The following is a 15,290-nucleotide window of genomic DNA, read 5'->3' as shown; positions in this document are numbered from 1 at the left end:
AATGGCTTTGTGTATAAAACATTCCTTTTAAACTCTTATCCTTAGAGTGGATATTGAAAAGATTGTAACGATCTATTTTCAGATCTTCTTTCTTGATTAGTGTCAGTATAAAGTATATTCTCATAGTGGTGAATTCTCTCTCCTTCGAGCATTACAGCGGTGCATTAACTCAGACATGTAATCATACAGTTCCCTGCAGCTGACCACAGGAAATGCCTGCTGTATCAGTGGCTAGAAACTACACCGTGCCGCCAAAATGAAATCCAGAGAACTGTGTAGAATCAGTTGATTAAATTATGAAAAATACATCATTCACATCTGCAGTGTCAATCTAGAAACTGTTTATCCAGCCTATACATCTGTGCTACTCCAACAGCACTCAGTCTTTTCTAACATTGCAAGGTTTTGATTGATTTGTTGGAGAGAGGTGCGATGGCAGCCAACCACCTGGTTCACCTGGGAGCAGTAAAGGAATTTAGTCGAACGTGGGAACACGTTCGTTAAATAAATAGATGTAATTAGGTCCGGGGTCTAATTACTTCTGGTTCTTTTTATGAGGGCAAAATCAGTCTGGCTCCCCGGAGCACCTGAAGCAAGGCATTAACAATCAATCATGTCCAAACAGAATGCACCGGGCTACACCCACAGAAAGTGCCCAAGAGCAGCATGGTTATTCATCATGGCCTGCGATGCAAACGCAGGGAGCCTTTTTTTGCTATTTACCCGGATAAGTACCTGTAAACACCCACTCCTTCTTTGAAATTCAAGCATTGCTCTGCTGCTTGCTGCGTGCAAGAACATTACCCCTGAAAATCTACAATGTTGCCCATAATTACCACAAACACATGATGGACATTTTCGGCCTTGGCAGAGGCAGGGTGCTTTATGAAAGCTACAACGAGTAGAGCAGCACAAGCCAAGGTTTCTTGTTGTTACAGTAAGCCGTGTGTTTGTGGATGGCGGGAGTCGCAGCATGCGGCGGGAGGTTGTAGCGTGCAGTATAATGCATGGCACTGGGGGAAGCCCATGATGGATCCCATCCAGCAAGAGCAACGTGAGGAGCAGATGCAGTGCTGGACTGAAGTAGGTCAGGGAGGGAACACGGCCCAAGAGCTTCGCGGCCCCTCTCTCTGCGCTTAAAAAAAGACAATACATTACCCCGCAGAGCGACCGACGTGGCAGGCGAGAAAAATGGCCAAGCACTTAAGGAAAACAGACACGATCAAGACTTTCTCTCCTTCCTATTTGCCTTTAGAGCAGCTGCAGCCATTCAAGAGATTATGGTGTTTCTCTTATTTCTTTGACTTGTCATATTCTATGAGATCAAACGAGGGAGGGATCGAAACTTTGCAAAGCCTGGTACATGTTAGTTTTTACAGATGACAGAGCAGTCTAGATGATGATTGAAATGGAACTTTGGAATTATAAGTCATTTGACAGATGACAGCTATTTCTTTCTTTTCATTTGTAAGTGAGACTTGAAATTGTTGGTTTGAAATCCATTACACACAATACCTTGCTATCTTTATTTCTGTGTTACAAACACCATACACACACACACACACACACACACGTTTTATGTTTCTATCTTTGTGAAGACCTTTCACTGACATAATTATTAATGCACCTAATTAATGCTGTGCCTACATCTAAATCTAACCCAAACATTAGCATCAAAAACCTAAAGGAATCCGTTTGGTGGTTTTATATTTTTATAATAAATGCGGCAGGGCTTTTTTTTGGTCCCGACAAGATGAAAACTGCCAGCTGTTCCTATTTTTGTGGGGACATTTGGTCACCCCACACACACACACACACACACACACACACACACACAAATCCCTACAGGGGCATGTGAAGTACTAACAAAAGTAGAGCCCATATTATGCGTGTATTTACTTATGCAGTAGTAAAGCGGATAGATTGTTGACTCGCAGCCAATCATACATTTGAAAAAAAGTCAATATATTGATGATTCAAAAATAGCCATGAGTTGTGGTAGTGCCTGGTTTTATTTGCTCTTTGTTTCTCATAATTCTCACAGAGCTCAATATCATCTGTAAGGTGTTGTGAAATAAACGTTAAACCCATGTATAAATTACCAGCATGCATGTTGATCAGAACTGATTAGGCAGTGTTGCCAGGTGTGATGTTTACCCCTATAATTGGGCTACCCATTTATCAGATTTCCTCATATCTATTCAATCACAAGAAAAATGTACTACTCTTTAACTGCACATTTTATTACAAAGCAGCATATTCTATACACCGCCATCTCTTCATTGAGACCAATGAGTCATCAAATACAGCACATCAACTGTATTAATGCCCTCTACACTGTTTGTGTAAGTGGCGCTTCTTCTAATCGTTCAAAATACCCAATTAAGCTATTGAATCCAAGCATATAGTTCACACGTGACTCAATGGGACTCTTGAAACTAAGTTCTTCCTTTTTTTTTTTTTTTTTACTATTTACTGAAGGGATTGAATACTGTACAAAACAACATAAAGATACAGGCAAAGACTAGTGTGCTCCCTTGGCTCAATAGCTTCATCAACTAACAAAGCAGAAGTGAATCTTGTGGTCCTTATTAAAGTGTTACCCAATCAGAGGGGAGCAACTGCTTGAGGCAATCACCCAATACAGCTATAATGTTTTACATGGGAAACACATATATAACCCAAACAAAAGGCACAAAAATCACTAATACAATTATATATACAGTATATATACACTTGTAAGTATATATACTAATATAACTATACTAATAATAATTCATATCAACAAAATATCAACCTTTCTTTTACTGGAGTGGCTCTTACAGTTTGTTCTGACACAAGAGTCTTTATTTAATAAGAATTTCATTTATGAACACATTATCTTTGTTACTACTTTGGAACTTTTTTGCAATAGTCTCGAGCTTTTTGACAGCTTGGTGATTCCAGCACTTCACATTGACTTTTAAACCGCAATTCACGCAGAGAGCATTTATTAGGCGGTCCCAGGAGCAGTGTGTGTGATGAGCTACAGCCTCAATTGCATTCTGCACTGGTATACGTACATCTAACCCTGAGTTTGCTGAGTTTTGCCCTTAGTATGTGATTTGGTTTGGCTAGCCACTTTTGGGCTCAGATTGATCATTGGCGAAGCATTACCTGTTTTTGGGAGCCTTGACAAATGAACAGCAAAAGCATTGAGACAAATAGGTCCAGCAGAGGTGTGGGTGTTGTGTGCTGAGCCTGAACACATTGGCCATGTTCTCAGCAGCTGTGCTAATACTGTGAGGAGAGACTGGGCAGAGGCAACACGTGTGAGTGATTTGGCTCAGCAACCCAGAGGGCCAGAGACAGAACTCCACTGAGCTGATGACGGACACTGTGTTTGGCTTGTAACGCTAGACCAGGATAGGAAAGAATAAATCAATCAATCATGGCATGCCTGTCAGACCTAGCATGTGGCCCTCTAAACACCCCACTGAGATGGGAAAATATATACATTCTCGCTTTAGGGTTACAAGAGAACATTGGATTGGGTGTAAATTACCCGTAATTTGATTTTTAACAAACTCACGAGTGAGGTCTCGTGGATTTGACAGTGTGCCGTGGACATTGCGTGCGCAGGTGCATGCTGTACGAATACGTAATCAAGTAATTGCTGTGAAAACAAAACAAAAAAAAAAGGTTTACATTAGTTTTTTGCTCTTTACATTGTGCATAAGTGTCTAGCGACTGCTGACAAGTCGGTAATCCTGAGAATGTGTGTGTGTTTTATCTACTGGAATACGGCCCTATGGACCTGACAGGGGTTTAAAATAGCCTCTGGCCTGAAGCATGCACAGCCAGACGGAGCGGGAATACTACTTGGATGAAAAGCACTATTGTCACAGTGGCTTTGCATTTGCTGATAGCTCAGAAGAAAAAAAATCTTCATCCTATTAAATTATTGGCGTCACTTGGCGGCCTTATGGCCACATAGGCTACCATCCTTCATTCGCTCTCGTTTCTTTTCACTTTGCATGTATCTGTGATTAATGGCGGATGTCAACCCTTAGAGTGAGCAGGTATCAGCGAATGCGAGATCATAATTAGTTTAGCTGACGCTGGGCCCTCTGATAACACTTGCATCTGGATGGAAAAATTGCCCTGTAGGGAACTGGCCGCTCCCCAAAACTTTTTTACTGATACATTTTGAAACACCCGATGAATCAAGTGCCCTTTGCCTGCCAAGAAAGCTCTCCAGCCTCTGCGCCAGAATTATGTCTGCAGAAAGCTTTCCATTCGAAATGTATCGGAGCACAATTAGGAGCATTGTATTTTTCTGGCAGGGGGAATATTGTCCCTGCGCAAGCCTTCTGAAGGTAAATAAATCACACACATTCTATAAGAGCAAATGAGTTTTACAGGACCATAAGCTGCATAATACTGTCTTGATGTCTTGGCTGACTTACAAGTTGTTCATGGGATTCACTTCTAGGTTCTGTCACTGATAAGACCAGGAGTTATCAAATGAGTAATGTGCTCACCTTTTTATGAATAAGGTCACTTAGACACGTTAGAGGAGGAGAAGTATATTGACAAAAAAAAAAAAAAAAAACACATCGGCCCACGTTGGTGGTACATCTAAATTTGATCGTTGTCCACAGATGGGAATGTTGTTTATCATTTGCTGTAAAGATTTTGTATTAGTAACTAATAAACAGCTTTTTGAAGGTGAGCTGTCACTGGTGAAATGAGAGTGTTTAGGTTCCAGAGATATACCTATCCAGAGCTGATTCTCTCAGGAGGGGAAGTCAGAGGAACTCAGACAGTGATAAAAAAAAAAAAAAAACCTGTCCAGAAATCATCAGAAGATTAACGATAAGTTCTGTCCACCACACTATATAGTGACATTCTGATTGGACAGCATGTCTCTCCCTATCAGGCCATCACTGATGCTCAAAGCCCCATGATTACACTCTCTCTCTCTCTCTCTCTCTCTCTCTCTCTCGCTCTGATTATCCATCACAGAGTCCCTATTTTGCCTTTTATTTCTTTTTTTCCCCTTCTTATCCTTCTATTCATCTTTCTTCATAGTCCACAGTCTCACTCTTTCTCTCTTCTATGATTTCAGAGACGGCGGGGATCAGGGGTCTTCTGTGCCAACTGCCTGACCACCAAGACCTCACTGTGGAGGAAAAATGCCAACGGGGGCTATGTGTGCAACGCGTGTGGCCTCTATCAGAAGCTCCACTCGGTAAGGGGGGACTAAGAAAATAACCAGACAGGGGGTGGGGAGGGGAGAGGAAGGACATTTCACCAGCCCACCTACAGATTACGAAAAAAAAAAAAAAAAAAAGGAAAGTGCAGCTAAACAGAAAGGTGCCAGTGCAGCCATTCCTCTCGGTGCAGCTCTGACCAGTCAGCACCCTTGTAACTTTCTCACCTCCTCAATCAGATAATAGCCTCTGGAAGTAATCCTGTAGTCTGCAAAAGCCATGCTTCCCGGTTGTGTCCCAAGCTCACTTATTTATGGCATTCCTTATCATGCCAGAGTTATGATGCCCAAAGTCAATAAGACAGATAAAATGTAATTTTGCCTTTGTATTGAATAGATTTGTAGACACATGGAGCAGTTTTCTCCTCAATTTAGTTATGGGTTATACGATTATTTGTGGAGACTGCAGAATCACAGAAAACAAACTCCTCCTCATAAACACTGCTTTTCTGTACTGAATCGTGAAAGGACTTTACAATCGGATTTAGTTGATAGCCCTACAGTTCTCTGCTCTCTGACTTCAGTTTGATCCGAATGAACAAATTTGTGTATGTGTACGTACGTGAACATTCATTCGCCTGTATTTCCACACTCGAGCCCTGCCCTGGAACCTTGAAGTGTGCTTGTGCTTTGATACAGTGTCTGGATAAACATGACGGGTAAATAAATTTGTCAACATGTGCGAAATTACACAGGTGAAACAGAGCAACCATTATGCCTGTGCCCAGAGTTTACTCTGCTTACACAATTAAGCTCTGAAGCTCAGATGGAACTGCGCTGAGCCAAAAGATCCCCCTACCCACCCCTACTCTCTGTTAGTATGAGAGGCATTTGATTTGGGAGGCTATCAGGCCAAGAGTCTGGGTGGTAGAGGCCTCATAACAGAGTGTTGCCTGAATCACTGTGGTTAAGCAAGGTGAGGTGGATGCTCAAGCCATAAGGCGCTCTTTCAGCGGCCGTGCCACCAGATGGTGTGAGCCGGCTCAGGCCCTGTGAAAAAGCCCATCACAAAGGCTCATCCATCTAAGTGTCCACCAAATTCGCTGTATTATATACGCTACCATATATAATGCTGTGCACCTGTACCATCTGTTAGCGTTCGTCAGTGGAATAGCCAGGAATTAATTTCATGGATGGGTAAGGAAATATGCTATATTAAATCACTGCGTGATCTGTAGAGTTAAATTGAGAAGTCCAACACGCTTATGCTTGTGAGTGGATTTGGTTGGATTCCAGACAGAACAAGCGGTGATTGCACAAATTTGTTATTTTAAACTTGAAGGCACAATCTACATTGAACCAATCTTGCTTTATTAATATCATTACCATGAAATACTTTTATGACAGCTCCACTGAAAACGTTTAAAATAACATGCTGGTAATAGGGGACACTGACATTTTATCTGATAAAACCAGATCTAACAGATCTTATTCTCTTCCTGCAGTAAACATTCAGTATTCGAAGGTTTACACCTCGAAATCCCTGAGCTCACAGTGTAGCTAGCTGGCGTTCAAACAGAAACAGGAAAAAACATGATCCCCAATAATCCTGTTTCTAACCATAGCTGCTGGTAGCCTTGAAAGTGTGATTAAACAAACCAAGGGATGCGTTCATTTGATGTCTGATGCAGTTAAATATGGAATTGTAATGACGACTTTGTTTAGCTTTTTTGACACGCATCTAATCACTATACGCAACTGGCATCAGTGGGGGAAAAAAGTTTCACATTTACAGTCATTCCACACATTCTAGAAATGATCCAGGAAACTACTTTGTATATTATCACCAATCATAAATGCTATCTCTATCTAGATTGACCTATTCACCTAAGATGTGTATTATGTTATAATGATAAGCTGGTAGAAATAATGTTCCTCCAACATGTTTTTCCTTGAGGTGGTGTTTGCACTGGACCATCAGACTATTACACGTCACACTCCATCAGCACTTCATAAGCAAATTGGACAAATCAGGTTCCATCTGAGTTCACTTTTGAGCTTAGGGAGTAAGAGGGGTTTAAAAGACAGGTTTCTGACATGCCTGATCACAAGGTTCTTGGATGTTTCTTTAATCATCTTGACTGTTTATTGACCACCAGCAAATTCCTTTACTCTGATACTGCACTCAGATTCTAGCGGTATTTTTATTCTTTTTGAACATAAGTCATTTCATAATATCACCTCATAAACCCATGCTGTCATGGTCTTTAAATGGAGGTCCTTGTGCCAGAACACATTGCTACAATAAATGTCTTTCAGATTTTATCTTCTAATAATAGGACTCAACATGTGCACTGGGTATGGCCTGTGTAACTGCCCAATATAAAACTCTGTGAGAAGCCTCTGTTTCATTTTTCACGCAAGACTCATTGACATGGCATTTTTATTACGTGGGACAGACCTGAAGAGCAAAATATTGCCTGAAAGTTTCATGTAGATTAACTCTGTGACCCTCTGGAAAAATATTGAAAAGGAATGAACTTAAAAGCTAGAAAGGGAAAAGAAAAAAAAAACACTTTTGGAATAGTTTTGCTCATGAACTGCAAATTTAATTCCAAAGACTGACCTCACACACACTCCTTCACGTTTCTCCTCCACACTTCCCACAGAAAGCTTTGTGATACAAAGCTTTAAACATGGAGGAGCCTGAGGAACAATGATAGTTTCTGAAATGCAGAAAGCAGCCACACGCAGGAGGACAATTGAAAAGGATTGCCATGAGAGGAGCTTGGGGGGTGCTCAAGGTTGCAGAGCTTGGTTTCACCTTCTGTCAGCAGAGTTAAGCGCTGTCATCCATTGCCTCAAGGCAAACACAAAGCAGTTAGAGAATCTTAGATTTCCACCAACGTCTGGGGTTTCACGAGAATAGGAGAAAATACAAGATCAGTCCTCAAGAAATCTGTCAACAGTGTGAGCACCATGCATTTGGTCCTGGAACAGTATCTATGATCAGATCTCTTTTTGCGTTGTTTTCTGCACTGCATTTAAATTTTTCTTTATTTGTGCTTCAAATTATTCATTTTCTTCTTCTTCTTTTTTTGTCTTGACTGTGAAAATGTCAGTCTCATCAAATCTGATATTCCAAACTCATTTTCCCGACATGTTCTTCATATCCTGTGTTGTGGTACCGTAATGGAGCACAAAGAGTGAAGTGCTCCTTCATTAAATCATTCATGTGTTCATTTTTTTTATTCATTCATTCATCGTCTGTAACTGCTTTATCTGTTACGGGGTCGCAGTGGATCCAGTCCGAGGTGCAAGAGAGAAGCACTCTATATTTAATGCATTTTAATAAAGCAGCAGCTGGACCTTTTCATAATGCTATAAGCTAAACTTTAATTTTGTTATTGAAAACTCCTACAGTGGGAATAACTGAAAACCCAAATGCAATTTAGCCTGGATAAAGACAGAGAACGAGAGATGGTGGGAGGCAGAGAGGGGTGTGTATGTACGTATATGTGCGTACGTGTGCACCGAGGGCCAGAACTGGTCTGGCAGTAGAGGGCACTCTTTCTTTTTGTCTGACTTTACATGAAGATCATCTCTTTAGACATACGACCCGAGAGTGTTCACTCTCTCACTGTCCAGCACATGTAACATTAAGTGAACTTAATCAGTGCTGTAAAAATTTGCTAAACTCAAACCATAGCTCCAATCATATATGCATCTAATTATTTCTCAATTGAAAGTCTTGAGAAAGGTTTGCATTACTTTAAGTGGAATTGTGTTTCTGATCAAATTGCCGTGTTGGGGGAAGAGATGATATGGTCCCTTTTGTATCATCATCACACACTCTGTCTCTCCATCCTTCCTGATTCCCTTCTTCTTGCCCTCTTTCCTAATGCTGTGCTTTCCCTGAGAACATATCGATGAAAACTGGTGCAATTATGGCAGACAGCATGTTAGTTTTAACGTTCCCTGATGTATTTACTCATCACAGCCAGCGTATGACCTGGAGAGGGGAAATCAGAACACTTTTACTTGCGTTCTTGTGCCATATTCTCTCTCCTCAGCCCTGGGGGGGAGGGGGGATGAAATGAAATAGCTTCACCTTCATCTTTTGCCTCTACCTTCCCAATTAGATGTGACTCCCTGTGGCTTGTGAAGGATTTGTGTAGAGCAAGAGACGATGTGGGGAAAGTGTGTCTAGCAGCAGAGGGGAACCTGATATGTGATGTGACACCTGACTGAAGTTTGCTACCCACATGCTGGAGCCAAATGGCATGATGCAATTTTAGGGTAGATGAATAGGTTGCAGCACAAGTTATGACACTGTGGACATGGTGATTAATGAAAGCTCATACAGCTGTTTTTCTTTCACTGGTAGATCTGCTGTACTTGCACATCATAATAGTATCCCTCTTATGCTTTCCCATCCATTATGCTTTATGAAGCTGTCCATTAATGTTTCTAATGGGGTAATGTCAGTAAATGAATTTCAGAGTACATACTTATTTATACAATAGATAATAAAGTACCAGTGTCTGTATGAGCTGCCTGTGTAGCTCCGGAGTGCTAGGAGAATTGTACAGCAATAATTGTTCGTCATTTGATGAACGATTATTACACTAACCAAGCTAACTCCTGGAAGAGATGACTCATTACAATGAAATTTCATTTACAGTAGCGACTGTAGTCAAGACACCTGTACGCCAGGCCTCTCTGCTCTTTACACAGGGTTCTTAAGTGTTGCCTGAGCATGCACACCACACTGCTTAATTGGATTCTCATAGTGGAAGCACAGTAGGAAATTGTTGATGCTCAGCAAAAACAGCACTATGAACATGCAATAAGACTCTGTAATTTTAGGGCAATTTTCCATATCGCTTTGACATTTGATTAATGTCTTTCAGTAAGGCAGCGGAGTATAAATGCCTTGATGCCAAGTTTGGCAATGACTTTTCTCGGCCTTCCGTGCACCGGTGCATACACCAAGGCCAGTCTTATGATTTAAATTATGAGCGTTGCAAAATCAAGCTTTGTCCTCATGCAAACGTTATAATAATAATCATCCATAAATAATAATTCATCCTTTCTCCATCTTTCAGACTCCAAGGCCACTGAACATTATCAAGCAGAACAATGGCGAGCAGATAATCCGTCGGCGCACACGGAAACGCCTGAACCCTGACAGTGTGGCTTCAGAGCAGGCAAGCTCCAAGCAGCAGCGTGTCAGCACTGAGGATCGGCTCAATGGCAGCCCATTGGAGCGCAGGTCTGACGAGCCTGGAAATGAGCCCCACACCCAGCCAGGCAAGGGCCAGCCAAGCCCACGCTCCACCCACGCCTTCCTGCTTAGCCAGACGCTGGAGATCCACAAGCGCATGCCACCCCTACACGCTCACAAGAGCCCTGGCGACAGCACAGGACCTGAAGGCAACGGGCCAGGTATGGGCACGCAGGTCGCTTCTGAAAGGGGTAGTCCCATAGAGAAATACCTACGTCCATCCAAGCAGGCCAGCTACTCACCTCCAGGAAGCCCCATTGAGAAATACCAGTACCCTGTCTTCAGCCTACCGATTGTTCACAGCGAGCTCCAGAACGAGGCCGACTGGCTTCGCTTTTGGACCAAATACAAGATGGCCGTGCCAGGAAACCCAGGCCATTACCTCGGCCTACCTAACCCGTGCCAAAGCTTTGTGCCTTACCCCACCTTCAGCCTGCCCCCTCACTTCCCACCACCTCCGCCTTCTGGACCCGAGAGCGACACCCCTCTTGACCTGGCCATCAAGCATCATTCCAAACCCAGTTCCCTGCCCAACGGTGCCACCATGCCCAAGGAGAAGGTCCCGCTGGAAAAACGGGCATCTCCACTGGCAAACAGAGACAATGAGGCCAAAGAGGACGATGGTGCTGTCCCACAGCCCATCAAGCCGGAAAGGATTGATCAGGGCACCCAGGATGAGCTGTGCAGTAAGTGTGCCCACTGTGGCATCGTGTTTCTAGACGAAGTTATGTATGCCTTGCATATGAGCTGCCATGGCGATGGCGGACCCTTTCAGTGCAGCATCTGCCTACATGCCTGCGCTGATAAGTATGACTTCACCACCCACATCCAACGAGGGCTGCACCGCCCAGCCCCTGACCCAAATGCTAAGGTCGTGGATGAATGAAGCACAGTTACAGCATTACGGAAGGAAGCTAATAAGAGACTCAGCAGGAGAAAAACATTGTACACATGAATGCGTGAGATTTTTTTTTTTTTTTTTTCATTGATCAAAATGTGCCAAGATGCCTCCTGGCACCTCATCAACCAATTTAATGGCCATTGATAGACAGCATTTCTATTCAGTCCCATGGCAACAGACTCTTGGCTGTTTTTTAAAGAAATGCCTTTAAGGAAAATGGTACAATAGGTTATAAATTTAGCTATTATTTGTTGTATTTCTTTTAACCCAGACTTTTCATTTTGACAAAGCAGTTCAGTAAGCTGGGTACATCTACTCAAACTGAATTCTGTTTAATGTATCAGGGCTGTTCCCAGCCTCCTGGAAAGTTCTCTCACCTGGTTTTGAACAAAGCGGGGATGTAGGACTCTGTGTGGCAAACAGTGTGCAAACAAGCCAGTTCTTTGTCACTATGGCAACACCATAAGTGAGTTTCATCCTCAAAACCAACATCCTCAGGGAATGTATATGGCTGAAATAGATGACATTAGTTTAGGCCTTTCTGTCTCTGGTTAACATTATACTAAATATCTTACAGTTTAATGTTGCTTTTCATAATGTATATTTTCCCCTTGGAGAAGTAGTGTTGGATTACTGTTGTTACATAATTCCATCGAGACATGTTTGCTGCTGCCTCGGTTGCTGAGATGGTAACCTGTCACTCTAGAAATTTGGGAAGGAATTTAAAAAAAAAAAAGAAAGAAAGAAAGAAAAGATATTTTTTTCTAAGTTGATAATAGGAATAATCATATTACCAGTGCCTGATAAAGTATTTTCTACCTGATATGTTGATATGCAACATTGAACTTGCATCTGAATAAGGGCCTTGAGCTTGGCTCTGAAAAAGTTTACATTTGCAAATGTAGCAAACAAGGTAATGAAGCAAACACCTGCTAATTTTGTTTTTCTTTCACATAAAATGGAAAGATATGATCATCCATAGTTTTTCTTGTTTTAACTTTTTAAAGGTGGACATTAAGCAAAAGTTTATGTTTATCCACCAAAGGCACTATCCATTCCAAGCATAGTCCTTTATGACTTTGTTCAACCATCTTATTTGTGTTCTTATGCTTTGTAGTTAAATAGCTTGTTGTAATGGACTTGCGTTTCCTTGTATTTGTCTATCGGCATTGAACAAGGGAAGCTGATAAAACTCATAAGGCTTTATGTGCTAATTTTGGTGTCCTAGAGCTATGGAGGAATAGCAGCTCACACATTACCCCCTCCACAACCTCTCTGGTCTTTCAACCAGCATGGATTTGATTGAATTCTCTGTGGAGTTCTTTGGAGAGTCAGCATTGTCTTCTGATTGTTCATATGAAACAGATATGAAAACTGTTGTTAATATTTAGTAACTGCAGGTGTTTACAGTGCCTTTTGATGAAACTTTTCTTGGAGAGGTATAACGTTGATCTGCTGTTGTAAGCTACACTTTGGCTTACACTCCCCTTCACAACTCTGCATCACATGGAACAAATAACTGAGAACTGTGTCTTACTTATAAAACAATTTGCCCTAAAATATCGTGATTATGCATTATTACCAAAACATGATCATAAGGTCAACAACTTAAGTTATTAGGTGAGCACGCATTTCACTTTTCCACTTATTTTCGAGTTACTTTTTTACACTCCGTGTTTGGTGTAACACAGTCCACATCAGCTCACGGTTTTGTGTGCTAGTGAATGTGTGCACACTCTAATTTGTTTCACTGTATGTTTCTCATACCCACAGTCTCTTTTACTAGCCATGGACTCAGCAAGCTGGGTCTTGTCAGGCTACACACAGACGTTATTTATATGAAATGGGGATGTGAAAGAGAGAGAAAGAGAGATGCTCTGGATGTCTCGAGGACGTCTCTACATTTCACAGATCCTCATGTATAGCCTTACAATGCTGCTTACCTGCAAAAGCCTCCTGGAAATAAAGTGTCGCTTTTTATTGGAGCATTTATACAGTTGGGTATTACGAAGATCTTTGTTTTCTGCAAACCTTACAATTTGTAATTATGTTAATGCTTGCACTTCAGTTATTCATTTTTTTTGTTTGTTTTGTTTTGTTTTGCCAAGGAAGAAATGTGTTTTATTAGCATGCTATTACTATGAACAGGTACTGCATTGTAATAAGCAAACAAGATTGTGCCTTTTTTTTTCTTCTTCTTTTTTTTTTTCTTTTCATTTTGTTTTTTGAAGGCCTTGTATAAGGCTTTACCAACATTGAAACACAAAGGAGTATTTGTTTATGCCTGGAAGCCAGTTTGGCCCTCGTCAAGGCAGAAGACAAGACTATGTAAATGTTTTAACTATTATTTTTAGAACAATATTGTTTTTACACCTTTGCTGCATTTAAAGTGCATAGATGATGGTTTAGAATTTTCTTTATTTTGATTTTCTTCAGCTGCCACCTTAACATTTTTTGTGTTGTAGGTTTTACATGCAAAAAGATTAAAAGATGGCAAAGATGTCTGTTACATCTAAACTTGAATAATGATGATGATAATAATAATAATGATAATAATAATAATTAATAAAGTAATAACGAAACATTTTGGCAAATTGTGCATTGTTTTGTTTGTGCGAATATGCCCTCGTCACATTTAAAACATGGCACGGTTGTACAGTCGGTAGAGTCGCCACCTCACTGTTTCACAGAGCTCCAGGTATCACACATGTTCTCTTCATGTTTCCTCAGGGGTCTCCAGTTTCCTCACAAAACATGCCAGAAGGTGGATTCTCCATGCTACATTGCCCTGAGAGGTGTGTGTGTGTGTGTGTGTGTGTGTGTGTACATGTGTGTGATGCCTTGCAATGGACAGACATCCTATTCAGGGTGTATTCCTGTCTCATCCTCAGTGGTCCTGGGATAGGCTTCAGGTCCACCACATCCCTGACCAGGATGAAGCAGTTACTGAAGATGACTGTGTGAATGAATGAAATGATTAACACTAATTAACCACAACATCTTTGAGCTTTATTTCTTGGAACAAACAAAATCCCACATCTCTCGCCCATCAGCTCTGAAGATAACAGATCCCTAAGTCCACCAGTTAAACACCACGGTAGTCCAGACATGCACATGACATGCATAATCACATGATACAATAAAACCTAAACCTAAACGTCTCAAATGACATTATTTTTGTATCTCCTATCTCTCTAGGCTGTTGTTTAAGGGCTCAAATCTCAAAGAGCTCAAAATACAATTCTATTGAAAATATAATTAAATATACACGTGAATATATACAATTACGGTTTATGTAAAAAAAATTTCTAAAAAATATGAGAATTTAATATAATGACTATTAGAATTGTGTAACCTTTAATTCTGGTTTTAAAGGAATCAGGCTAACTTAATTTGTTTTCATAATTACAATGTTATAATGCATTTATTTTCCTTTTAGTAAATGTTACATCAACTCAGTAATGCTTTGCTATAATCTAAGGTTTATTATACACGGTGTTGCTTTTTGTTAGCTTTGGTCACGAGCGGTTTATGAATGGAAATTCAATGTTACTCTTAATTAACTCAATTAACACAAGCATTTCAGTTTTCTACCCCATCCGGGGTGTCCCCCGCCTTGTGCCCGATGCCCCCCTGGGATAGGCTCCAGGTTCCCTGCGACCCAGATAAGCAGTACAGAAAATGGATGGATTTCAGTGTTTCTAGCAATTATTCTGTTTCAGTTTCTGTGAGCTACAAACTGTAACCACTACACATTTGTAGGGATTCCATTTCTGCCATTCGATTTTAACAGCTGAAATCGTCTTGAGACACCTGATATTTAGGTCCCAATTACTTGACCTTTTTAACAAGCTGTTATCTATTTACATGTGCTTAACTTTAAGAAGTCACGCAGTAAATGTGGATGC

General features: G+C 41.1%; 1 protein-coding gene across 1 annotated transcript in view; it reads left to right on the top strand.

The window, feature by feature from the left end:
- trps1 (trichorhinophalangeal syndrome I) overlaps nt 1-14,989 on the top strand; it is a 106,571-nt gene extending 91,582 nt beyond the window's left edge. Inside the window, exons 5-6 of the mRNA XM_053613517.1 lie at nt 5,111-5,233; nt 10,303-14,989. Coding sequence (XP_053469492.1) covers nt 5,111-5,233; nt 10,303-11,367 — 1,188 coding nt within the window. The 3' untranslated portion in view covers nt 11,368-14,989. The remainder of the gene's footprint in view (nt 1-5,110; nt 5,234-10,302) is intronic.
- The last annotated feature ends 301 nt before the right edge of the window (nt 14,990-15,290 follow it).

The sequence above is a fragment of the Ictalurus furcatus genome, chromosome 24, assembly GCF_023375685.1.
Source record: "Ictalurus furcatus strain D&B chromosome 24, Billie_1.0, whole genome shotgun sequence".
Lineage (NCBI taxonomy): Eukaryota > Metazoa > Chordata > Actinopteri > Siluriformes > Ictaluridae > Ictalurus > Ictalurus furcatus.
Note: the sequence above shows the minus strand (reverse complement) of the source record. Positions and strands in the feature narration are given on the sequence as shown.